The following is a 27,861-nucleotide window of genomic DNA, read 5'->3' on the forward strand; positions in this document are numbered from 1 at the left end:
GACCTCACACCTGAGGAGTCAATCTCAAGGCCAGACAGCCAGGGTTTTCTGCTCTTGTTTGGGGCTCTTTCTTTCACATGCCTTTAAGTAGACTCATAAAGCAGCAAGATATCCATGACAGATTTTTAAGTGCCTTCTTTCTTCTGTATTACTGTTGAATGAACAGTCTTTAATATTAGCCCCAAACTTTCCTTGTGGGATCAAGCACACTGGATGAAGGGAAAGGGGGTGGGGAAAGGGTCTTCATCCTAGGAGCTCCTCTCATATCTGGTAAGCTCAGAGGTCTTGCTCCCAGCAACCTTGTCCCAGCCAGTGAGATCAACCCAATGGATTAGCATTTGCCCTGCCCTTTCCCTACATGGGAAAATCACACCAGTCAGGCCTGGATAAACGCCACACCCACAGCAAGTAGCTAAACCACATGGTCCCATTAAAGTCTCTGACAAGTCTTGAGTGTCTCACACGGAAGTAGTAGCAGCTGGTAGCTCTTAGGGATGATGTTATCCCTATCACTTATGAGAAAATAGTAAGGAAATATTGCATTAACCCGAGAAACTATTCTTCCAATCAATGGGGCAGGATAATATTTGTGTCCCTTTTCCTTTATTTCTACTCCTCACCCTCACCCCAGAACAAACAAAGTGGGACAGGACTCTTGGGCAAGAATTTTTAAAAAATCAATTAGCATAATAATATATCATAGCTATGGTAAGATTAATAATATTAGTAAGAAAAAGATGTGTTTGTCTTACAAGGGTTTGTTTTGGGAATTGCACCTAGGGGTGCTAAACCACTGAAGCACATCCTCAGCCCTTTTTTAATATTTTATTTAGAGACAAGGTCTCAGTGAGTTGCGTAGGGCTGCACCAAGTTGCAGAGGCTGGCTTTGAGCTCATGATCCTTCTGCCTCAGCCTCCTGAGCTGCTGGGATTACTGGAATGTAACACCAACCTGGCTGTAGGTTTGTTTTAAAGTGTCTTAACCCTCCTCTCTGGTTCCACTGAGGGGTGAGCTCGCTGGGCTTGATGAGCTGGGATCAAGAGAGGAGGGCAGAGAGGCAAGGGGTGAGGGAGTGAGGGGAGATTAGAGACATCTGTGTATAGTAGGGGATAGGAATTTGGGGTGCTTAGTAGGTAAGAAGATAAAAAAGGGAAGGCTGTCTTGGGTATAAGGGAAGGTAGGACTCTAAATGACTGGGTGGCAAAAATACTTCCCACCATCTAAAGCTTAACTGTTCAAGATCTCTAGTCACATGTGACCATTAAGCCTTGAAATGTGACTTGTTGGAGCCAAAATGGGTTTTTCGTATTAAATAGAACCAGATTTTAAAGACAATACCAAAAAAAAAAAAAAAAAAGGTGTAGTATCTCATCAGTGTTTCCTTAGTGAAATAACTTAGACCCTGTTTCAAAATAAAAAGGTCTGAGAATGTAGCTTAGTGTTAGAGTGCCCGTGGATTCAATCCCCAATACCCAACCCCCCAAATTTAAGTTCATATGTGTCTTTGAATGTTTTTAAATGTGACTATTGGAATTTTAAAAATTGTGTGTTGCTTGCATTTTGCTTCTGCATAGGCTGATCTAGCATGCACATAGGAGCAACGGTTCACAGTAAGGTTTCACACCCTTACAGATATGACAGGCACATTAGCTTAGAATATGATTTGTTTGGTAGTTAAGTAAGTTTTATTTTTCATATTTGTCAATCACTGTCAAACAGTGTCTTTTAAGAGTATTAAATTCATGGGCTAGAGATAGAGCTCAGTCGGTAGAGCCCTGGGTTCAATCTTCAGCACCAAAAAAAAAAGTATTAAATTCATATTAAAGCCCATCTTTAGGAATAAACTTTCTAGATTTTGAGATGGAAAATTTGCAAGAGACTTACAATAGCCCACCAAACCATAGGAATGCTCAACTTTGTTTCCGAATAAAGGGTCTTTTGTTAGGTAGGATTGAAATTTTACTTTTTTTTTTTTTTTTGGTTCCAGGGATTGATCTAGGAGCACTTAACCACCAAGCCACATCCCCAGACCTTTTTATTTTTTGTTTTGAGACATGGTCTTGCTAAGTTGCTGAGGGCCTCACTAAGTTGCTGAGGCTGATCTCAAACTTGCAATCCTCCTGCCTCAAGCCTCCTGAGCTGCTGGGATTACAGGCGTGCACCACCATGATCAGCTAAGGGATGGTTTTCAATGCAAAGAATTAAGAGAATGTTTTGTTTTGTTTTTGGTACTTGGTACAGGGTGGGGGTGGGTGAGGTGGATTACAAGAATTCACATGCCTGACTCTAGGATTGAAGTTCTAAAGAGGCTATAGAAAAATATGTTCAAGAGACATCAAAAGCACCAAAGGGCAAACAGGCTTTTTGAAAGAATAGAAATTTTTGTTGTTGTTTCATGTTTTTTTTTTTCTAATTTTTCTCTACCCCTCCCCACCTTTTTTAAAATTCTATTTTTACATTCAGGGCTTAGAAAACAGCAAAGGGTCAAAATGGTACCGCTAGCAATGTCAAGGGGAAACTTGTAAGAGCTTCCTTGTAAGAACATGTGGTTCTCAGGCGAGGAAAACAGATAAAGCACCATATGCTCTCTGTTCACGATGCATCAACAATTCAGCATCTCAACCTTTCTTTCCATGGTGGCCTTAGAGCTGCTCTTAGGGTGCTCTCTATCTGGCTCTTGCCCTCAAGTGGACACTGTATTTTATTGTGGTTAGATACATATTTTCCCTTTTACTACAATTTTTAAAAAACAAAACCAAAAACCATATGCCTAAGAAACACCCCACTACTCCACCATGTTAACTGATTTGAATTGCAAGAAAAAAGTTGACTTAGGAGACAAGGTAGTCAAGGAATAAAAACTCACAGCAGAGCACCTCACCTTGTGCTCAGCAGATGTCCCATGGACATAGTGGTGAGCTCCCAGGCCTTGCGAGGTGCCCAAGCCTCCTTGTGTCACATTTACCCAAGAACTATCTTCCATAGTGGGGACCAGTTTCCCTGAAACCAAGGTAAGGCCTGAAGTATTGATTGTCAAAGTTCGCTCGACAGATCTGAAATAGTTCAGAATTCCCAAGCAGGTACGCTGAAACAAAGAGAAGAACAGAAATCAATGGATGTGTAACTGATGTGATTCTGCAATCTGTGTATGGGGTGAAGGTGGGAGTTCATAACCCACTTGAATCAAAGTGTGGAATATGATATGTCAAGAAATTTGTAATGTTTTGAACAACCAACAATAAAAAATTTAAAAAAAAAAAAGAAAAGATCCTGCCCTTTGCCTTGTCCCACCCTACAGAGTGAAACTTCAGGAGGTGATGGGGTGGCAGGCTAAGCCTACTGTGGAGAAAGGAACACACTGCCTCAGAAAGGGATTGGTTTCATGTTAAAAATAAATAAATAAAAGAATAAAGAGCAAAAGCATAGAAATGAATTACTACTGAAGAGCAGAGAGCCCCCTTTCTAGACAATCAGACATTTCTGATACCTGAAACCAGTGTGCCGGGCCATCCACATACCTGCAGCGACCTGATTCGCAGGTGGCGCAGACACAGAAAGGACAAGTAGGCCCCTTTCATCGAGACAGGGTTCCCATCACTGAGCTCGGCTTCATCATCCAAGCCCAGCACTTGTAGGGCCATTGCATAGTTGTACCTTTAGTATGCAAGAGAAATATAATAAATTTTTTCCATCTCAAAGGAGTTCAACAATTCACATACAAATCAAAGTCATTTTATTTAACATAAAGAAATTTCACAATAGCTTCCCTTTAAAAAAAAAAAGCACTGGAGCGGAAATAATTACACTGTGTATAAATATAAAAAGAAATTTCTCTTAGCAATTACTCTCATTAAAAAGAGTCCTAGGGTGAAACATTACTTTAGTTGTATGACCTTTTTAACATTCTTGCTTTCATTCCAACTCCAAATATTTTTGAGTTAACATGTAAGCTACATATTAACCAATCACTCGATTTTTCCCAAAATTTTTAATCCATTTCTTGAGTCACCAATAAAATGATTTATGGTTTAATTTTACCCTGTCTCTTTTTTCTGCTTGAGAGGGCCATCAGCACATTGACTAAGACTTATTCGTGTTAGCACATTTTCATTTTGTTCCACTGAAAGGTCATTCTCCTTCATATTTGCATTCTATCAAAAAAATGAGCATTAGTTCAATTACATAAAACATTTGCAACATTATTAACAAAATCATAACAGGTTCTTATAAAATTAAACCTCATGATCCATATTTAGACGCATTAGTGGAAGAGCTCCTTGAGCCATTTCAACCTGACATATGAAAATCTGGAGGATCACTGTTTCAGTAGCTAAGTCTTTGTTTTATGAAAACATTCACAGCTTTTAAATAGTAGCCACCCCCCAAATTATTGCCTTTTGCATGATTCAATTTATAAAAAGTCAATACATTTTTCAAGAATATGTGTGTCTGGAACCTTGGACCTCTGTTCTTAAAGAGAGATCAATGAATTTAAACCCTCCTTCTACCCATTAGCTATATGATCAATCATTTAAAGTCTTGCACCTGAGGGCTGGGGAATATAGCTCAGTTGGTAGAGTGCTTGCCTCACATGCACAAGGCCCTGGGTTCAATCCCCAGCAAGAAATAAATAAATAAAGTCTTGCAACTGTTTCCTCCACAGTTGTCAAATGACATGATTGTGGGAAATGGTATATGTGAGAATTGAATGACAGAATTATAGAAAGCCTCCAGCTTAGTGCCAGGTACCTAATAGTTCCTCAAAATGCCAGTTCTCTCCTCCATGAATCGTAGTCGTCAGCCAGACCTGTGGGATGTGTCGTGGAATTCATGGTTTGCATTTCCACAGTCATCTTTCCTGATGCTGTCATACACAGCATACACAGGGGCCCCAGGGCAAACTGTGAAGAAGGCGATTTCTGTGGTCCTGCCCCTGGTTCTCTAGACAGCCTCTTCTTGGATGCCCTCTTTACCTGTCCCTGGGCATGCACCCCATTCTTTTACAGTGGCACTGATCCCCACATTAAGTACTGAGTGGCAATGACTGAGGTTCCTCTCTGGGTTCTAACAGTTGATTCTTGGAATTTCAACAAGTCCTTATGGCAGAAACTACTAGTTGTTCCCCAGCAGCAGCTCTTTCTCTCTTTTTCTACAATAAAATATCTATCTTTTCATTTGGCCACTCAGATAAAGATGGCATTTCTGTGAGATAATAAATTACAAAAAAAAAAAAAAAAAAAGCATTCCCAAGCCTCTCTCTCTTGGTGTAGCTACATGACCAATGGACTGGGGAAATGTGCTAGGTTGTATCTTCTAGGAATATCCCTGATGAGGCAGCTTGCCCACCCCATCCTCCATCCTGCCGCTTAGAACATGAAGGTGACAGCTGGAATTCCATCTCGGGCCAGGTGTTGATTTCCAATAAGGAGGCTACACTTGTTGGAATTTCTGGGACAGACTGAGTTGAGGTGCCTGAGGACTTCATGGAGCAGAGCTGCCATGCCAGCTCTGTACTTCCTACTTCTAGATGTTAATCAGAAGGCAAGAAAGAGAAATTTCCATCTTTCCTGAATGACAGAATGTATAGAAAACCTCCAGCTTAATCCTTAATCTTTAATCTTCTGCTATTTTGTTTCCCTACAACCAACAGCCAAACCTAATCTTAATGAATATGGTCCCCAGGGCTCTGAAGACAGACTACCAGGCTTCATGACTGGCAGTTGGATGGACAATTTTGATAGGGACCACAGGAAGAATAGGTGAGTGAGAATGTTGGTTATCATTGGGTGGTTGCCCATTGTACCGGGGGTAGAGTCATTTCCTGTGTATTGCGGGTCAGTGTACCCATCAGTGTATTCCTGGGTAAGTATATCACAGCCCTAGGACTATGACATGGTACACTATGACATGGACACACAAGATCATCATCCCAACATGAAGAAAAATCTCTATTTAAAAAAAAAACTGCATGAAAATAAAAACTCTCTGAGGGAGCTGAAATTTTACAATTCTCTAGAGTTTGCGGGGAGAGGGCTCCTCTGGAGCCTTTCGCCAGCTGGGCCTGTGGTGTGCTCAGGCTGCAGTTCAGCCCTGACCTATGTGGTCTCGGAGCGAAAACTCTGAGCCACATCCTTTCTCGGATGGTATTGTAACTTTTTCAGCTGCTTCTAAAATTACCCAGAATTACATAGGAAAGAGCAGAAAGTGACATCAAGTGACAGCAAAAGACGTTTGAAGGAATGAACAAACCACAAAAGTCTGGCTAGCGAATTGCCAGGAAGAAAGGAAGGGGGCACAGACAGGCTGGGATGAGGAAGAAGATATAGCCCAACATCCTCTGGGAAGAGGGAATCAACCACAGCCATGAAAGAAAACTGCTTTGGAAATACCAAAAACCAGGAATGTAAGCAACAGTGCAGGTAAGCAGCAAGCCGCCCAGAATCCAGAATGTCAACACCTTTTGTGCGCACACTTGCTTCATGAGTAGATATACCTTTGACTTTTATTGACCTTTACCCTGCCTGTAGCTGGGTTCTTGCCAGCATGACCAAATTTATGTATTTTCAGTTCTGAGATTTCTACTGATTGCAGATCTTATTTCCTTTTGGGAAGTTGGCAAAAACATTGGATGGGGAAGTTGGATAGGAGGAATGAAAGGAAAAGTAAGTCTATTATGTATTTCCCCATCCCCAAATGTCTCCACGATTTAATGTGTGTTTATCCCTGGACAAAAAGAATAGGATATATACAAAAGGTTCACAATATTGTTGTTATTTTAGGTGATAAAATGATGTTTTTTTTTCTTTCTTTCTCATAATTTTCTATGTTTCTCACATTTTCCATGATAAATACATGCCACTATTATCAAAAACAGTTTTTTTAAAAAAAAAAAAGTAAATGCCACATTGAGCCTGGATATGGTATTTCTTTACCACTTACTCCATAGGGTTAAAAAATAGTGACTGATTTAAACCACATATTTATAAATACCATGGTTAATAGTAGATTATAATGTCCAAACATAGCCATTTTAACAAACAAGTGCTTTCTTAGTGGTATGGTTTGAACATGAGGTGTTCCCCAAAAGCTCACATGTGAGACAATGCAAGAAGGTTCAGAGAAGAAATGATTGGGTTATGAGAGCCTGAACCCAATCAGTGAATTAATCCCCTGCATTGGGGGAGTAGCTTTGCAGTATATTTCGTATCTGGTGAGTGGAGTCTCTCTCTCTCTGTGTTTTCTGATCATCATGTGAGCTGCTTCCCTCTGCCACACTCTACTGCCATGATATCCTGCCTCACCTCCATCCCCAAGGAATGAAGCCAGCTGTCCATGGACTGAGACCATTGAAACTATGAGTCCCCAAATAAACTTTTCCTCCTCTAAAATTGTACTTGTTGGGTATTTTACTCACAGTGAAAAAAAAAAACACTGACTAAAATACAGACTTAGCAGAATCCACAAAGACCTCGCTAGACCATTCCTTGTCCTGACCAGGACAATGGCTAAATATGTATATTTTTTAATTTTCAAAGGAAAATAAAAGTCTTATAGTCCATTTTGACCAGAATTATCTCATTTTAGTTATGCCTGATCTTGAATTAATAATTGGACATTTTAAAAAAATTTTTCTATATTCCCCAAACCCAGATCTTTAAGTAAATATAGAATTAGAATTTTGCTAGAAACGAAGGTCCAACCTTCAATTAAAGCCCAATTTGAAATCTGATGGAAACATTACAAACATTATCAAGTTCAGACAAACATCTCCAGTGTTTGTTCACAATAGTTGTAGGAAACAGAAACCCTCATAAGTTGCTGGTGCGGGGAATGGTTTAAACACCTTGGCAAGATTCATGTAAAAGTTTTTGTGCATATTCTGTGACCCAGAAAATCCACCTTTAAATATCTACTCTAAAGAAACACACATACAAGAAAGTTCAGTAGGACTGCTTTTTACTAGAAGAAAAATTGGCAGCCACTTTCCATGAAGACAGCTGTCTAAGCTGTGGCCTGCTATAAAATATGATATAGCCATTAAAAAGAGCAGCAGGACAGATCTTCAAGACAGATTGTTGTACAAAAAAAGCAAGTTATAGACGGACATTCTCATGGTGTGACATGTCATTTATACAGAAAACTGAAACAAAATTATTCTCTCTCTCTTTTTATGGGAATATACAAATGCATGTACATGCATTGAAAAGGCAGGAAGTAATACTAGTGTTTACCTCTGGGGAGATGGAACAAAGAGGAACACTTGGGGAGAGGGTAGTCAAGGAGGAATTTAACTCTTGACTTATCTTTTTCATCTTTTAGGGTGAGGGGCATATGGGAACTCTTTGTACTACCTTGGAACATTTCTGTAAATGAAGAATTTATTTACTACTGCCGTAGTTTAAAATTATTAGTTTTTAAATTCCTTAAAAAGAAAAATGGTAACTATATGGAGAAACCTGGCAAACATCACCAGCTGAACCTAGTGAACAAAATTAGCTTGACTAGTGATGAGTCCTATTGACTTCCCATTCCCTGGTGTGATGTGATGAGAGGGGCATTTTGTCACTGTTGTACTCTTTCACTTAAACCCATAACCCCAGCAGAACCATGAGAAAAACATCAGAAAAAAATCAAATTAGGGATCTGTCTATAAGTCACCTGGCCAGAACCCCTAAAGACCGTCAAGTTCACAATAAACAAAGGAAGACTAAGAGACTATCACAGACCAGAGGAGACAAAGGAGATGTGATCAAATGCACTGTCATAACCTGTATAGAGTCCCAGAGCAGAAAAGAGAATATTAATAGAAAATTTGGTGAAATCCAAATGAAGACTAGTTAACAGTCATGTACCAATGTTTGTTCCTTAGGTGTGACAAATGTACCATAGTGATGTAAAATGTTAATAACAGGCAAAACTGGGGCAGGGCTCTACAGGAACTCTTTGTACCACCTTGACAATGTTTCTGTAAATATCAAACTATAACAAAATAAAACTTTTATTAAAAAAAAAAAAACTAAGGAAAGGTTACTGGTAAACAGCATTCTCCTGGAATTGATCAGAAGCTGTTCTGTGTTTGCGTAGTAGGAATTACATTCTGCTGTGGCTGTCAAAATGTCAGTCTGATGAGATTTGCTTTCCTTTGTGCAGAAGGCGCTTAAGAAAGTTATTTGTCATGGGATGTTGGTTGCCACTTGCCAGCTTCAGAACCAGAGTGCTGACCAGCATACAGATGCTAAACTTGGTACTTGACTGCTACATGCTTGTAAATCAGTAACTGAGCTTTAAAATTCAGAGCCACATTCCTGTGCCTCCTCCCAGCTGCCACATTTTTTTTGCTTCATCCTAATCTCATCTGACTAGTATTCAACATTCAGAATGGCAATACACTACCACTGGGGCTCTGATACAGTGTAAAGTGACAGAAATGCTTGAAGAGGTCACACATTATCACCCACAGGAAAATGGGAAGGAAGGTTAAAAACATTGGTTTTTGCCTCAGAGCTTTTTTTTTTTTCTTTTAGTACCTGGAATTGAAACCAGGGGCACTTAATCACTGAGCTACATCCCCACCCCTTCTTATTTTTCATTTTGACACAGGGTCTTACTAAGTTGCTTACGGTCTTGTTAAATTTGTTGAGGCTAGTCTCGAACTTGTGATCCTCCTGCCTCAGCCTCCTGAGCCACTGGGATTATAGGCTAGCACCAATACACCTGGCTCAAAGCTGCCTTTCTTAAACCCAGTGCTATTTTCTGTTCCCTTCTTGGAAAGCTGTTCTCCAGGCTTTTTACATGGCAGCTGCTTCTCAACCATTAGATGTCAGCTCAAATGCCACCTCCATCCCTACCAAGAGATCTTGGCTACCCTCTACCAAAGCGTGCCCCTTTCTGCCCATTGTTCTCTGCCCCTGTGGTTTCTTTGTGGCAATCACAAGTTAAGAAATCTAGATTTACTTCTCGGTTCACTTATTTATTGCATGTTGCTCCAGGGGCAAGGACCTGTCTGTTTCATTTCCTGCACCCAGCATAATTCCTGGCACAAAGGTAGTATCTGAGTAACAATTGCTGAAGGAATGAATGAGTCAGACTAACATGTAGGGTGACTTGTGTTCCTTATCTGCCTCCCTCGTGCCCCACCTCTGGAATCTAAAAATAAACAGGTATTCTAAGCTCTTTATGGTCTATTGACCATAAAAATCAACTTGAAAATACAGTACCCATGTTTTTCTCCCTCTGGTCAAATCCAAGAACAACATTTATGTCAGTAAGTAGTAAGGAGAAGTGGTTTTCTTCTTTCCTCCTCCCTTCCACTTTTTTCTTTCTTTTTCCTTTTTTTTTTGTAAACATTTGGGCATCTGCTTCAACACAGACATTGATGACAGCATAGACTGCATCTGTTTCGTACCTGTCTTTCCAACCCCTCTGCTGGTGGAAGGAAGTAGAAACGAAGAAAGAAGCATCAGTTCTCCCTCCACTGTGTGACAGGGGAAAGGCAGGCTGGGACCTTCCACTTCGATTCCACCATGGCCTCTCATGCTATTGCCCTAACCGTGAGTTCCTACCACTCGATACCTACCTGAGGCCTCATCTCCGGAAGTCCCTGTGAACCTTCTGCTCTTCGCTGGCATGGAGGTCCCACTAAGTGCCCATGGGAACTACTAAACTCAGTGACCTGGTGGCCAGGCAACACCCTGGATCCTATGCTTTCCCACAATTTCAAACATAAAACTGTTTATAAAACTCCTTCTTCCTTTGCCTCCCACCTCTTCCTCACTCCTGTTCCCCTCCTTCAGTTCCAATGAGCCCCCTAAGAGTTTGACTCCTCCTACTGTCCCAGCCAATGAGGAACATAGATTTGTGCTGATGGCTGTCAGACATAAGTATCAGAACTTGGGGTAAAGCATGATCATTGCATCAGCATCAGAGGCAAACTGTCCAGGACTCTAGAAGCAGAGAGATTGTTCAAAGTTACCAAGGGCTGACTCTGCCTCCTCCTTCCTTCTCCACTACCCTCCACCCTCACAGTTTAGTTCAATAAGTTGGATCATAAATGTTTTAAAATACCCCTTGGTTAGTATAAGTTCTTCCTTAATGGGGACATATACCTCAGTGCGAAAGGCTGACAGTATAAAGAAAGTGTGGCTATTTATTTAACTCTGGCAGGAGACTAAAAGCATCACTGGTATTGCATGCCCCATCAGAAAATTGGGGAGCCAGAGAGATAAATGCTGCCTCTGCTCCTGACCTGTGCGGCCAACTCATTCCTCATTAGATTCTCTAGATCTCATTCAAATAGATTTAAAAGTTGCACAAGAGTGTTGTGTTTGTGTGTTCATGCTTGTGTGTTTGCTTCCAGCCACTCCACAACTCACCTGACCACTTCAGGTCTCAGTCACCACATCCCTGGCCTGGGAAGATAGGCCAGGAGAGGCTCCTCTGTCCAGCAATCTACTCAATCAACTTCCCCACACCTTTGACTTTAGACAATTTTCAGTTACTCTATGATTACTGCTAGGGTTGAAAGTAATAGAATTTGTGGAAAATGGGCTCACAACAAATTCATGTCCTCTTGCTTTAAGTGGGGCCTCTTGGCTATGTGCTCATCTCTATATTCTTCTCTCACTGACTGACCCACCTTGCCACAGGCCACTCTGAAATTCCGACCTCACTAATGCTGACAAACTGTGCCTCCTCTGTCTCTCTGTCTCTCTCTGTCTCTCTCTCTCTCTCTCTCTCTCTCTCTCTCTCTCTCTCTCTCGTAGCCAGAACCAGGCATCAGTGCCTGCATCTTACTTTTTTGCACCTAAAAATTCTCTATCTTATCCACTTCAAGGCAAGTGATATCATTTTCCCTTTTTCAAAATTATTCCTCTACCTGGTTTCTTCATCCCATCTCCTCCTCCTCCTCCAGAGTCATCTGTCTCTCCATTTCCTCCACCTCTTCTTGGCCATTTCCCCTCCCTCACAGACCATAAACACATCAGGGTCTTCCCATCTTAAATAAGCAATCGATAGGAAACTCTTCCCTTTGAGTGACAAATAAATAATAGTAGATTATACCTTCAAAAACATGGTGGCACTGTGAAGACAAACGCCCACTAGCTTTGTGCGGAAACTTCCTTTCACTACCAAACTTCATGTCCATCCTAAACGGCAGCTACCTAACTGGCCTCCTTGCCTTCGGCCTCTCCCTCCATGAATCCAACTCACACCAGCTGCCATATGAATCTTCCTAAAAATTATGCCTTTGAATATGTCACTTTTCTTATAGGATTAAGCACAAATTCCCTCATCTGGGATTTATGGGCAAATTCACAACCTACCTCTGTTTCTGTCTCTCCCAGTCCCTCCCCCACAAAAAAAGGTCTCTTCATTATATTTCCTCATGAATCTTCTACTCGACCAGCTGGACTGGAACATGTGCCATATTTCCTCTGCATCATCTTTCATGGTGCCCCTCCTCGAATGCACTCCTCACTCCCCCGCCCCCCCACCCCCCACGGATTGCCTAAGTTCCTCACTTGCTTCAAGCCTGGCTCATTACCTGCTCCTCCAAGAGGTTTTCCCCACTAGCACCAGGCCAGAGGGGACTGCCTCCCCCCAGACACTCTCAATAGTTAATAACTGCCCAGCTCACTGGGGGCTGATCATCAGGATGTGCAGTCGTGCACTGGTATCATCAGCTGTAGTCTATGTCCTGGCAGAAATATATTATATTATACCTCTTTATATTCCTCTTTTCTATCGGCACTTAATCTTTCTTATAATGAAAATAAGCCTGGCTAGGTAATAGAGCTTTTCATAGAGGGTCACAGAAAAACCATCAACGAACATTTCTCAGAACTGCAAACAGGTTGAAAAGGAGGGCCTATTGATTATTTCATCTTCTTCTTCTTCTTCTTCTTCTTCTTTTTTTTTTTTTTGATACTGAGGATTGAACCCAGAGGTGTTTAACCAGTGAGCCACAACCCCAGCCCCCACCCTTTTAAAATTTTATTTAGAGACAGGATCTTACTGAGTTGCTAAGTGCCCTGATAAGTTGCTGAGGCTGGCTTTGAACCCATGATCCTCCTGCCTAAGACTCCTGAGCTGCTGGGATTACAGGTATGTACCACCACACCTGGCATATTGGTTATTTCTTTATCTGGTACCTGGTAGAGGTTGACATTGCTATAAATGTTCTCCCAGATCTGGTCATAGTTGCACTGAGGCGAACTCTGGGAAAACATGAAAGACGGATGGTGCGGAGACAGCATGATTATCTTGGCAGCATGATCCTGGAGTACTTGCATTACTCGCTTGGGGTTAGAGATCTTAGGTAGAACAGAGAGGAGAAGGAATTGTTAGCAGAAACATTTTCCCCTTCTTCTCAGCTAGCATTTGGTCACACACACACACACGAACAAGAAATAAACCCTAGATGGGGCTTTATTCAATTAAAAATAACATTGAATTTAAGCATCACGATTACCCAAACATGTTCGTTCACTCAACATAAATATTCAAATATGCATAGTAACTCATTTAAAATTCTGTGACCACCCCCAAGGCAGTATCAGGTAGCATTTGCACAAGTGTTGTGGCACCAATGAAATGATAACATTTATCAGTTCTAAGTGAAACTCTGTCCACTGAAGGAACTGCTATGAGATGGAGGAGGAGCAGCAGAGAAGCAGAACAAGAAACCAGACATAGAACTGGGCTTATATCCTTCCTGGAATCGTGGCTTTTCCACCTAGAACAGAGTATGTTGACCTAATAAGAAGACTGGGGATCTCTCCCCAGATTCTGGAGGCATGGAATTGAATAATGGCCCCAGAATTGAACATCAACTTCAGGGATACACGTATTACTATATCATTTTAGTATCACAAAGAACCTCAAAAATCCCAGAAAATAACAAATGTTGGTGAGGATGTGGCAAAATTGGAATCTTGTACACTCTTAGTAGAATTATAAAATGGTGTAACAGTTATGGAAAGCATTGTGGAGCTTCCTCAAAAAAAATCACAAATACAATTAACATATGATTCAGCTATTATACTTCTGGGTATATATCCAAAATAATTGAAAGCAAAACCTCAAAGAGATATTTTCACACCTCTAGCAGCATTTTTACAGTAGCCATGAGGTGAAAGCCACCTAGATGTACATCAATAGATGAGTGGATAAATAAAATGTGGTATACATTTATAAGAATCTTTAAAAGGAAGGAAATTTTTACACATGTTCTGACATGGACGAATCTTGAAGATATTGTGCTAAATGAAATAAGTTAGCCACAAAAAGACAAACACTGTATGACTTCACTATATGAAGTATCTAAAGTAGTCAAGTTCATAAAAACAGAAAGTAAAATGATGGTTGCCAAGAGCTAGGGGGAGAGGGGAGTGGGGAGTTGTTCAAAAGGTATAGAGTTTCAGTTCTGAAAGAGGAGAAAGTTCTGTTGTGAGCAGATGCTCACAACAATGTCATTACATTTAACTCTACAGAAATGTATACTTAAAATGGTTAAGATGGTAAATTTTACGTTAAGCATTTCTACCATAATAAAAAAAGATCATTTAGTCCAATATTTGTATTTCACAAATAAGAAAACTAAGGCTCAGAGAGGTTACATGACTAGACTAATATCACACAGAGACTTGACAATAAATCTGTGCTAAAGTCTAGCTCCTTTGACAATTTTTATTCTCTACTGAAAGCTAACAGGATTTTTAAAGTTGGATGGATTAGAAAGTTCCAAATACAGCCTTCACTTTGAATCCATACTAACATTTTTCAAAAGGGAAAGAAATTTCCTTTTTTTTTTTTTTTTTTTTGAGGATGAATTTTATCTACAAGAGAACCTAGTTCTTTTCTCACCTTCAAAAACTTTGCTTGGAGTTGCATTAACACATCTATTCTTCTCCTTTCTTTTAGTTTGGTCAACATCTTCTTCTGCCAAGGATCACATTTTGGTTTGATCTAGTGGACAAACATATTCACATAAAGTTTCAACCTAACAGGATGGTTCTCAGTAAAAGCTGCAAACAAAAAGATTCAAAGACTTTCTGAAGTGGGATCTGGCCTAGGTACTAGGTTTGCTAGAACATGTGAGATCCTGGGAAGGGTCTGCTTGGGATCACAAATACGCAGAAGGAGATAGCAGTTCTCTGTCTGCAATACATAGTCTATGAGCAGGAGGCACCCTGACTCCATCACGGTTGGGCATTGCACTTTATTCATGAAGTAAGAGAAAGAAGTTCACCCATGGACTCCTTCCAACTCCATTTTAAAACATCATGTTTCACATTAACAAATTGTATTTCAAAAACTAGTTCTGTTGTCCGGTGCAATGGCACATGCCTGTAATACCAGTGGCTTGAGAGGCTGAGGCAGGAGGGTTGCAAGTTCAAAGCCAGCCTCAGCAATTTAGTGAGGCCCTAAGCAACTCAGTGAGAGCCTGTCTCTCAATAAAATATCAAAAACGTAGTATATACACAAAGGACTGAAAATCAGCATATTATAGTGATGCTGCCACATCAATTTATAGCAGATCAGTTTCACAATAGCTAAACTATGGAACCAGCCTCAGTGTCCTTCAACAGAGGAATGAATAAAGAAAATGTGGTATATATACACAATGAAATATTACTCAGCCATAAAGAGAAATGAAATTAAGGCATTTGCCAGTAAGTGGATGGAACTGGGGAATAACATGCTAAGTGAAATAAAACAATCCCCCTAAAAACAAAGGCTGAATGTTCTCTCTGATATGCAGATGCTAACACACAATGAGTGTGGGGAGTAGGGAAGAATAAAAGTACTTTGGATTAGACAAAGGGAATGAAGAAAAGAGAGGGGAGAATGGGATTAGGAAAAGATAGTAGAATGAATCGAACATGACTTTCTTTTTTTTTTTAAATTTTTTATTGTTGGCTGTTCAAAACATTACATAGTTCTTGATATATCATATTTCACAATTTGATTCAAGTGGGTTATGAGCTCCCATTTTTACCCCATATACAGATTGCAGAATCACATCAGTTACACATCCATTGATTTACATATTGCCATACTCGTGTCTGTTGTGTTCTGCTGCCTTTCCTATCCTCTACTATCCCCCCTCCCCTCCCCTCCCCTCCCCTCTCTCTGCCCCCTCTACTGACATTCGTTTGTCCCCCTTGTATTATTTTTCCCCTTCCCCTCACTTCCTCTTGTATGTACTTTTGTATAACTCTGAGGGTCTCCTTCCATTTCCATGCAATTTCCCTTCTCTCTCCCTTTCCCTCCCACCTCTCATCCCTGTTTAATGTTAATCTTCTTCTCATGCTCTTCGACCCTACTCTGTTCTTAGTTACTCTCCTTATATCAAAGAAGACATTTGGCATTTGTTTTTTAGGGATTGGCTAGCTTCACTTAGCATAATCTGCTCTAATGCCATCCATTTCCCTGTAAATTCTATGATTTTGTCATTTTTTAATGCAGAGTAATACTCCATTGTGTATAAATGCCACATTTTTTTTTATCCATTCATCCATTGAAGGGCATCTAGGTTGGTTCCACAGTCTAGCTATTGTGAATTGTGCTGCTATGAACATCGATGTAGCAGTGTCCCTGTAGCATGCTCTTTTTAGGTCTTCAGGGAATAGACCGAGAAGGGGAATAGCTGGGTCAAATGGTGGCTCCATTCCCAGCTTTCCAAGAAATCTCCATACTGCTTTCCAAATTGGCTGCACCAATTTGCAGTCCCACCAGCAATGTACAAGTGTACCCTTTTCCCCACATCCTCGCCAGCACTTGTTGTTGTTTGACTTCATAATGGCTGCCACTCTAACTGGAGTGAGATGGTATCTTAGGGTGGTTTTGATTTGCATTTCTCTGACTGCTAGAGATGGTGAGCATTTTTTCATGTACTTGTTGATTGATTGTATGTCCTCCTCTGAGAAGTGTCTGTTCGGGTCCTTGGCCCATTTGTTGATTGGGTTGTTTGTTCTCTTATTGTCTAATTTTTTGAGTTCTTTGTATACTCTGGATATTAGGGCTCTATCTGAAGTGTGAGGAGTAAAGATTTGTTCCCAGGATGTAGGCTCTCTATTTACCTCTCTTATTGTATCTTTTGCTGAGAAAAAACTTTTTAGTTTGAGTAAGTCCCATTTGTTGATTCTAGTTATTAACTTTTGTGCTATGGGTGTCCTATTGAGGAATTTGGAGCCCGACCCCACAGTATGTAGATCGTAGCCAACTTTTTCTTCTATCAGACGGCGTGTCTCTGATTTGATATCAAGCTCCTTGATCCATTTTGAATTAACTTTTGTGCATGGCGAGAGAAAGGGATTCAGTTTCATTTTGTTGCATATGGATTTCCAGTTTTCCCAGCACCATTTGTTAAAGATGCTATCCTTCCTCCATTGCATGCTTTTAGCCCCTTTATCAAATATAAGGTAGTTGTAGTTTTGTGGATTGGTTTCTGTGTCCTCTATTCTGTACCATTGGTCCACCCGCCTGTTTTGGTACCAGTACCATGCTGTTTTTGTTACTATTGCTCTGTAGTATAGTTTGAAGTCTGGTATCGCTATACCGCCTGATTCACACTTCCTGCTTAGCATTGTTTTTGCTATTCTGGGTCTTTTATTTTTCCATATGAATTTCATGATTGCTTTCTCTATTTCTACAAGAAATGCCGTTGGGATTTTGATTGGCATTGCATTAAACCTATAGAGAACTTTTGGTAATATCGCCATTTTGATGATGTTAGTTCTGCCTATCCATGAACAGGGTATATTTTTCCATCTTCTAAGATCTTCTTCTATTTCTCTCTTTAGGGTTCTGTAGTTTTCATTGTATAAGTCTTTCACCTCTTTTGTTAGGTTGATTCCCAAGTATTTTATTTTTTGTGAAGATATTGTGAATGGAGTGGTTGTCCTCATTTCCATTTCAGAGGATTTGTCGCTGATATACAGGAATGCCTTTGATTTATGCGTGTTGATTTTATATCCTGCCACTTTGCTGAATTCATTTATTAGCTCTAATAGTTTCGTTGTAGACCCTTTTGGGTCTGCTAGGTATAGAATCATGTCATCTGCAAATAGTGATAATTTAAGTTCTTCTTTTCCTATTTTGATGCCTTTAATTTCTTTCGTCTGTCTAATTGCTCTGGCCAGTGTTTCGAGAACTATGTTGAACAGAAGTGGTGAGAGAGGGCATCCCTGTCTTGTTCCAGATTTTAGAGGGAATGCCTTCAATTTTTCTCCATTCAGAATGATGCTAGCCTGAGGCTTAGCATAGATTGCTTTTACAATATTGAGGTATGTTCCTGTTATCCCTAGTTTTTCTAGAGTTTTGAACATAAAGGGATGCTGTACTTTGTCGAATGCTTTTTCCGCATCTATCGAGATGATCATATGGTTCTTATTTTTAAGTCTATTGATGTGGTGAATAACATTTATTGATTTCCGTATATTGAACCAGCCTTGCATCCCAGGGATGAATCCTACTTGATCATGGTGCACAATTTTTTTGATATGTTTTTGTATCCGAGTCGCCAGAATTTTATTGAGGATTTTTGCATCTAGGTTCATTAGAGATATTGGTCTGTAGTTTTCTTTCTTTGAAGTGTCTTTGTCTGGTTTAGGTATCAGGGTGATGTTGGCCTCGTAGAATGAATTTGGAAGTTCTCCCTCTTTTTCTATTTTCCGAAGTAGCTTGAAAAGTATTGGTATTAGTTCCTCTTTAAAGGTTTTGTAAAACTCTGCTGTATACCCATCCGGTCCTGGGCTTTTCTTAGTTGGTAGTCTTTTGATGGTTTCTTCTATTTCCTCAATTGATATTGGTCTGTTTAGGTTGTCTATATCCTCCTGACTCAATCTGGGCAGATCATATGACTTAAGAAATTTATCTATGCCTTCACTATCTTCTAATTTATTGGAGTATAAGGATTCAAAATAATTTTTGATTATCTTCTGTATTTCTGAAGTGTCTGTTGTGATATTGCCTTTTTCATCCCGTATGCTAGTAATTTGAGTTCTCTCTCTTCTTCTCTTCGCTAGCATGGCTAAGGGTCTGTCGATTTTGTTTATTTTTTCAAAGAACCAACTTTTAGTTTTGTCAATTTTTTCAATTGTTTCTCTTGTTTCGATTTCATTAATTTCAGCTCTGATTTTAATTATTTCTTGCCTTCTACTTCTTTTGCTGTTGTTTTGCTCTTCTTTTTCTAGAATTTTGAGATGAAGTATGAGATCATTTATTTGTTGGTTTTTTCTTTTTTTAAGGAATGAACTCCAAGCAATGAATTTTCCTCTTAGAACTGCTTTCAATGTGTCCCATAGATTCCGATATGTTGTGTCTGTGTTTTCATTAATCTCTAAGAATTTTTTAATTTCCTCCTTGATGTCTTCTATAACCCATTGATCATTCAGTAACCTATTGTTCATTCTCCAAGTGATGTATTCTTTTTCCTTCCTTCTTTTATCGTTGATTTTCAGTTCCATTCCATTATGATCAGATAGGATGCATGGTATTATCTCTACTCCTTTATATTGTCTAAGAGTTTCCCTGTGACATAATATATGATCTATTTTTGAGAAGGATCCATGTGCTGCTGAGAAAAAAGTGTAACTGTTTGATGTTGGGTGGTATATTCTATATATGTCAATTAAGTCTAGGTTATTAATTGTGTTATTGAGTTCTATAGTTTCCTTATTCAACTTTTGCTTGGAAGATCTGTCCAGTGGTGATAGAGGTGTGTTGAAGTCTCCCATGATTATTGTATGGTGGTCTATTAGACTCTTGAACTTGAGAAGAGTTTGTTTGATGAACATAGCTGCACCATTGTTTGGGGCATATATATTTATGATTGTTATCGAACATGACTTTCTTATGTTCATATAGGAATACACGACCAATGTAATTCCACATCATGGAATTACAACCAGAAGAACAGGAAGTTGTACTCCATGCATGTATAATATGTCAAAATACATTCTACTATCATGTATAACTAAAAAGAACAACAACAAATAAGGGGTGGGGATGTGGCTCAGTGATTAAGTGCAGTTGGGTTCAATCCCCAGTACCACACACACACAAAATTTCTGTGACTGTAAATACCATCAGTATGCTAATAGCTCTCAAATTCCCATTTTCCCCTCTCTTTCCTTCATTCCCTTTGTCTAATCCAAAGTACTTTTATTCTTCCCTACTCCCCACATTTATTGTGAGTTAGCATCTGTGTATCAGAGAGAACATTCAGCCTTTGGTTTCTTGGGGATTGGCTTATTTCACTTAGCATGATATTCTCCAGTCCCATCCATTTACTGGCAACTGCCATAATTTCATTTCTCTTTATGGCTGAGTAATATTTCATTATATCTGGACCCTAGGTTTTAGCTTCTTGTCCAACTATCTCCTTGATATCTATATTTGGATGTCAAGTTTAGCAATCTAAAACAGAAAATTCACCTTCCCTTATGCTGATCACCTGTGTGCAAGTCCCAAACCTAATCTTTGATTTCTCTCCTTTCAGTCCACAGGTCAGAATAGACTATGCTGAGAACATCTGTGTCCCTCTAAATTCACTTGTGAAATGTAACCCTGTAAGATGATGTTAGTAGTAGGTGAGATCTGTAGGAAATAATTAGTTTGTGAGTGTGGAACCCTCATGAATATACTCAGTGCCCATACAAATGAAGCCTGAGAAAATTTGTTCCTTCTATCTTGTGAGGACACAGCAAGAAATCAGTAGTCTACAACCTGGAAGAGGGCCCTCACCAGAGCCTAATCGCAATGCCACTTTGGACTTCTCAGCCTAGAGAACTGAGGGAAATATATTTCTGTTGTTTATAAACTACCAGGTTTATTGTTATTTTGTTAAAGCAGTCCAAATGAACAATGAGAATCATATGAAATTTTTCTTTCCCTCATAATACAATTAATCTTTATCATTCATGGATTTCATACTTTCAATTTTGCCTACTCACTAAAAATTACTTGTGACCCGAAATTTGACACTGGTAGAATTGTCATAGTCCTTCAAAATCATGCACAGAGTGGTGAACAATTGGAGTTGCTCACATTTCCAGCTGAGACAACATGGTGCCTTCTCCTAATTTTAAAGGATACTATAGACAAGTATTCTTTGCATGGTCTATTTAGAGACACACTTTTTTGCATTTTCCATCGTTTTTGTTGGTAATTTCATTGTTAAAATGGTCTCTAAGCAGAGTTCAATAGCATGTTGTCTAGGGTTCCTAAGCACAAGAACACTGTGACGTTCTCTATAAAGAAAATACATTAGATTTGCTTCATTCGTAAATGAGCCAGAGTGCTATTGACCTTGAGTTCAATGTAATGAATCAATAGTATATATTAACTGGGGATGTGGCCTAGTGGTAGAGCATATGCCTGGCATATGTGTGTTGCCCCTGGATTTGATTCCCAGCACTGAAAAAAAAAACTAAACAAAAAAACTTTAAATTATATATACATATATATATATATACACATGTATGTTTATACATATGTGTACATATACACATGTGTATATGTATATACATATATGTGCATATATGTATATATACATACATATGTATATACATGCATATATATATATATGTGTATATATATATATATATGTGTATATATATATATATATATATATATATATATATATATAGTCTTTAAATAGGAACACACGCAAAACAAAGTTATGTATTGATTAATGTTGTGAGCAGAGGATCACAGAACCTAACCCCCTGCCTTTCCCCTAGGAAAGATATGATGTGGTATCTACTAAAGCAGTGTTCCTTTCTAGAACATAACTTCCTAGAATGAGGAATGATTGCTCTTAGCACTATCCAAAATCATCTTATTTAATCTTCTTAGGTGTTTCTTATTAATTGTGCTTCTCCAGCACCAGTGATTGTGCCTGACAAAGTATTTACCCAATACTAGTTTTTAAATAAAAAGTTCGATTTACACGAGTCAATTACATCTTTGGGCATTATTCTTTGTTCTTTCCAAGTATTGGAGATCTTTAACCATAAGAAGGGAGTTTGGACCCAATGGAACAAGACAGAGGTATCTGGAACTTCCAGAGGAGCACATCAGCGTGGCTAATATCCACACAGGCAGCCAAAGCGCTGGGAGGCCTGATGCCCAAGGCCAGGTTCTCTGTGTGGTCTCCCCCCAGGAATCTTCTGGAGGCACTAAGGAGAGAGGACGAGAGGGACCAGATAGACCTGGTGCTGCCATGTTGCCTGGCCTGGTTGGAGGAAAATCTTGTGACACTGCTGACATCACTGACAGGTGATCGCCACCACAGGCCCCCTTACCTTTATAAAGGAAATCCAGTTGGCTCTCTTTTTCAGGGCTATAGGTGGTCCTGACAAATTCTCTGCTTTAGCTGTTCCAGCCTCATAGTCTGGAAACATCTGCATTCTCTGTTGCTCTGTGAAGATGCTTTGAAATTTTTGGAAAACCTAAATAAGATTTAGAAGAGAGAAGTGAAAAAAAAAGTCTCAGATGATATGCAATTTCAAAAACAGCTACTGATTATCTTTGAAATAGCCATGGAGTCAAACTGATTCATAACAAGAATCTGTGATAGCAATAGGGCCTTACATGGACGTAGCTGTGTGGCACATGTGCAGTCAGCTCCTTACCCTAACTGTCACTTATCCTGAATGTCTGCTGCAAAGATTGGAAATACATTAGCATATTTATTTGTGTGTATTTTGAGCTGGGCCCTAAATGTAAGAAGTACATTGTCCACATCTGGAAACGTTTTGACTTTTTTCTGACCACCTCATAAAATAGAACATCCAAGGGTCAAGTATATCCTACTCTCAGAAGCCTGACTGGGATGTTACTAGAAAGAAGAGTCCAGATGCTAGAACCTCTTAAAACTTTTTAAGGTGCCTTGGCCTATTCCCTTCACATCTCACTTCCAGACTGAGGCTGCAAATGCTTTCTATGACATGACTTCCTACTACTAAAGTGCTGAGCATTTCCTCCTTTATTCTCCTGAGTGGCCCCAGGATCCACTGGCCCTTTGATGGCACCTCCATGATGCGTTGGCCAACTGCATCATGGCATGCTCACTACATGGTGATGGTTGCACAATAGTGTAATGTCCTTAATGCCACTGAACCATCTCCTTAAAATGTTCAAAATGGCAAATTTTATGTTATATGTATTTTACCATACATGTACATACACATGCACAAACACACATATACATACACATACAAAGAACCTACCATGCATGGTGCTGGCACATACTAAGATCTCAACAATGGTTTCTGAAGTGAGTGAGCAAGTTTGTGAGTCACAGAGCTGAATATTCTTCCAGTGCATGCTGGTGCTTCTGTGGCTGTCGAATACAGTTGTACCTCGCCACATGTGGCATTTTAACATTTAATTGAGGATTAATTAAAGATTAAGTAAACTGCTGGGCAAGGTGGTACACACCTGTAATCCCAGCAGCTCTGGAGGCTGAGGGAGGAGGATTGTGAGTTCAAAGCCAGCGTCAGCAAAAGCGAGGAGCTAAGCAACTCAGTGAGACCCTGTCTCTAAATAAAATACAAAATAGGGCTGGGGATGTGGCTCAGTGGTCAGATACCCTCAGTACCAAAAAAAAAAAGAAAGAAAGAAAAAGAAGAGATTAAGTAAACTTGAAAATTTAGTTTCTCAGTTGTAGTAGCCACATTCCAAGAGCTCAATAGCTATAGGTGATTACTGGTTAACTTATAGGTCAGAGCAGCCAACATATTCATCACTGGGAAATTCAGCAAGACAGTGCTAGATTAGGACTGAATTGCACATTTTCTTCAAGGGCCAGATAGTAAGTATTTTAGTCTTTACAGACCACAGGGGCTCTGTTGCAACTACCCAAGTCTGCTGTTGTAGTGAAAGCAGCCATAGATAATACATAAATGAATAGGCATGATTATGCTATTGTCTGAATATTTATTTATGATCCTACACAATTTGTGTATTGAAATCCTAATCCCCAAGGTGGTGGTATTAGGAGGTGGGGACTTTGGGATGTGGTGAATAGCATTAGTGTCACATTAAAAAAACCCAGAGAGACCCTTGCCTTTCTACCATGTGAAGACACAGCAAAAAGGCACCATTTATGAGCCAGAAAACAGGCCCTCACCAGACACTGTATCTACCTTGGTCTTGAACTTCTCAGTCTCCACAAGTGTAAAAAATATATTCTTTTCATTTATAAGCCACCGAGTTATAGCCATCTAAATGGGCTGAAGCACTGTATTCCAAAGAGTTTGATTTTAGAAAAACTAGTGTTGGGCAGCAGGCTTTGGGTTTGCTGAACTGACTCTGCTCCAGGGACATTAAAGTACCAGAATAAACATTATCTAAACATAAGAACTCTCCCTACACAAAAATGTTGTTGTAATATGATTGATTAGCTCAGGAGCACAGTTAACGTTTCACATGATGCTATTATAAGAAAATCAAATGGCAACTATCACCACATGGAGGAGACAAGTTGTCCTTTGGAACAAGGCTGCTTTGTTGAAGTGCCCAGCTGGCCTGTGTCCTCTTGTTTATCATTGATAATAGTCTACTGTGCTACAATTTATTATTACTTATTCTGTTCTTTTTAAATACCATCCTATTCCTGTTCTGTGTTTTGCCCTTCATAACACTTGGTGATGATAAGGCTGAGGACACTCCCTAGAAGCCCCGTGAGGACAGTGCTGCTGGGTCAACAGAAGAAAAACAAAAGCTAAACATCATCACCTTCAAAGAAACTGGAGGAATGTGATACCACTGGTTTCACTGAACTGCGTTACTAATGGAAATGATGGAAATGATCCCGGTAGAATGATGCAAGAACAAGTACAAACCCAAGGGCAACTTCAAGGTCAAACGAATGATGATAGAGGAGAGAGTAGCACTTGTCATATGAAGAGCAATCCAGAACACTCAGATTTAATTTTTGCCCATTTGGATCCGTTCATTTGTTACTTTTATTTAGCAAATATATACATTTGCAAATAATATCAGCTAGAGGTAGAAAACTATTTTTATTGTCAAAACATTTGCTGAGAAATTTTGTTATATCCGATGCTCTTCACCCATACTCCTGTTTTTCCTTTTGCAACAAGTTTTAACATGGCTTTTGACGATGTGAGTTCCTTTTTCAGGTTATACAACACTGTGTTTTCTTGTTTTTTGTTTTGTTTTGCTTTGGGAGGGGAGGTACCAGGTTCGATTGAACTCAGGGGTGCTTGACCACTGAGCCACATCCCCAGCCCTATTTTGTATTCTATTTAGAGACAGGGTCTCACTGAGTTGCTAAGCACCTCGTCGTTGCTGAAGCTGGCTTTGAACTCATGATCTTCCTGCCTCAGCCTTCTGAGCCACTGGGATTATAGACATGTGGTACCGCACCCAGCTAACTCTGTGTTACAGCAGAGAAGACTGTGACTCTAAACCTCACGACACAAGGTACACTTTGTTGAATATAAAGCATTTTGTCAGCAAGGAGAGTACTGCCACACATTCTGAGAATCAGAGGGCTTTAGACACTTGATGACTCTACCATGCAAATTTGCCAGATCTTGGCTACATTTTTAGTTCCTACAGACTGTTGCCCAGCCTTTCCTTTAAATTCTGCAGAAAAAAAAAAATCCTACAGTTCCTCTGGGTTTGCCATTGGAAGGTCCCATTCCTCTTATGGAAAGTAAGTTCTTCCTAACTGCCAACCTAAATGTCACCTATTACTATTTTATCTAGAAACAACCTTGGCAATATAAATATGCATCTTGGTGGCAAATAATGGTGTTTTCCTTCACGGACATCTAGATTTATTAAGAGTACATATAGGGGGTGGGGTTGTGGCTCAGTGGTAGAGCGCTTGCCTAGAATGTGTGAGGCACTTGGGTTTGATTCTCAGCACCACATATAAACAAACAAATAAATAAAGGTCCATCAATAACTAATAAATAAAAAAAAGAGTACATATAGTACCAATGAAAAAAGTTCCATTTCCTTAGCAGAGTTCCTTAGCTCCTGCAGGTCGTATGGGATATGGAAGTGTGACAACAGGAGCCTCAGCTGAGGTTTCAGTTCTCCTGTTTCTGTTGTGTGTTGGGGCAGGATGAAATCAGCATCTGTTCTCATTGGCCCTGAAAAAGATCCAAAATCAAGAGCGTGAAGGCCAAAGAATACAGGAGGGTCTACAGAAAGGCACAACCAGGCGGCCACACATCAACTCAGTTCTCACAGAAGCATCCAGGTTAGGTTCAAGAGCAACACTTTGCTTTGATAGGGAAGGAAGGAGTTAGAGGTGGAACCTCAGAGGGTCCTTGGAGATAACTAAAGATAGGCCCTCCTCTGCCCCTTGCCCAACCTTCTCTGCCACATTTATAATCAGCACCACACTTGGCCAGGTGTATCCGACAAGTCCTCGGAGCTAGATTTCTGCAGGAGAGAGCCAGGACTCCCCACCCTCTCACAGCCTGCAGGAGGAACCCAACAGACCTTTGGGAGATGACTAAGTGGAAGCATCCCTGCCCAGATTTCTTAGTGGCAAATGAATTATATCACTTAAACATTAATCAACAAATGAGAAGAAGGTGAGAGCTTTCACCTTCTTGTGTCTAATTCCTATTCAACTCTAAGGACCCAGCTGGAATTCCCCTCCTCTCCATCAAGAAAACTTCTGAGATCCCCATCACTGAGGTTGGCTGCCACTCCCAGGTGCTCCTGGGACACTCTGTGCATACCCTAAGCAAGAATGGTACTCTAAGTTACATCAGGTTTCTTGACCATCTGTAACAAAAGACCAGGAAGACTATATTAAATTGATTCTGATGAATAATTAGTTTAGAATTGTGTGATCTTAAAACTGAAAGGAACACTAGAGATCACTTAATCTGAAAGGTTTATTATGTAATAAGTAAACTGAGGCCCAAGAAAATGCAGGCCTAGATGGGCAGGACAGAAACAACCCCAGAACCCAAATCTCCTGATGTCAAGTCCATTTTTTCCCTTTCTCTTAATTTGTGAATTACAAAGATCAAAATGTCTAAGGGAAGTGGTTAGTGATTTTTCTCATCAGAAAACATAAAATTAACATTTGTTCATTAGGAAGATACAACTTTTGATACATAGAAAAATGTTTGCGGGCTGGGGATGTGGCTCAAGCAGTAGCGGGCTCGCCTGGCATGCGTGTGGCCCGGGTTCGATCCTCAGCACCACATACAAACAAAGATATTGTGTCCGCCGATAACTAAAAAATAAATATTAAAAAATTCTCTCTCTCTCTCTTTAAAAAAAAAAAAAAGAAAAATGTTTGCAAGATCATGGTACTAAACAGCACATGTCCCCAAACACAATCTTCTTTTCTCCACATTACCCTAGGGGGAAGAAGAATAATTTCTTACCTGAAATGCTAGTATCCACCAGGCCAAAAGATGCAGGACCCTGGATGTTGGGGTCCATGTCATTGACACAGACCTTGTCATTTTCCTGACCAGCCTCAGGGTCTTGGTTGTCAGCTGGACTCAGCATGTTGGAGATGGGCAAATACTGAAGGGCCTACAGAAGGATATAACCATAAGCCACACATCAACCTGATTCTCAGGGAAGCTTCCAGACTCAGGTTCATGAGCAGCACTTTGCTTTGATAGGAAAGGAGGGAGCTAGAGATGGGACCTTAGGAATCTGCTAATGATGAGGAACTAAATTTGAAAATGGGAAACCAGTATTGTTACCAACTCTGAGTGACCTTAACCTCCAGCCAGTTCTACACCAATCACACAACCAAAACAGACAAAGCCTTGTAAGGTACTAATGATATAAAGAGAAACAAGGGCTGGGGATATAGCTGAGTTGGTAGAGTGC

At 39.9% G+C, this 27,861-nt stretch overlaps 1 protein-coding gene across 1 annotated transcript in view; it reads right to left on the reverse strand.

Annotated features, from left to right (window-relative positions):
- Positions 1 to 27,861, reverse strand: part of LOC114086904 (uncharacterized) — a 102,666-nt gene that overhangs the window by 64,583 nt on the left and 10,222 nt on the right. The window contains exons 6-13 of the mRNA XM_071613798.1: positions 27,402 to 27,555; positions 25,984 to 26,141; positions 22,314 to 22,460; positions 14,866 to 14,967; positions 13,152 to 13,313; positions 4,039 to 4,151; positions 3,519 to 3,654; positions 2,882 to 3,085 (exon numbers count right to left, since the gene is read on the reverse strand). Coding sequence (XP_071469899.1) covers positions 2,882 to 3,085; positions 3,519 to 3,654; positions 4,039 to 4,151; positions 13,152 to 13,313; positions 14,866 to 14,967; positions 22,314 to 22,460; positions 25,984 to 26,141; positions 27,402 to 27,555 — 1,176 coding nt within the window. The remainder of the gene's footprint in view (positions 1 to 2,881; positions 3,086 to 3,518; positions 3,655 to 4,038; positions 4,152 to 13,151; positions 13,314 to 14,865; positions 14,968 to 22,313; positions 22,461 to 25,983; positions 26,142 to 27,401; positions 27,556 to 27,861) is intronic.

This window comes from Marmota flaviventris, chromosome 6 (assembly GCF_047511675.1).
Source record: "Marmota flaviventris isolate mMarFla1 chromosome 6, mMarFla1.hap1, whole genome shotgun sequence".
Classification (NCBI taxonomy): Eukaryota; Metazoa; Chordata; class Mammalia; order Rodentia; family Sciuridae; genus Marmota; species Marmota flaviventris.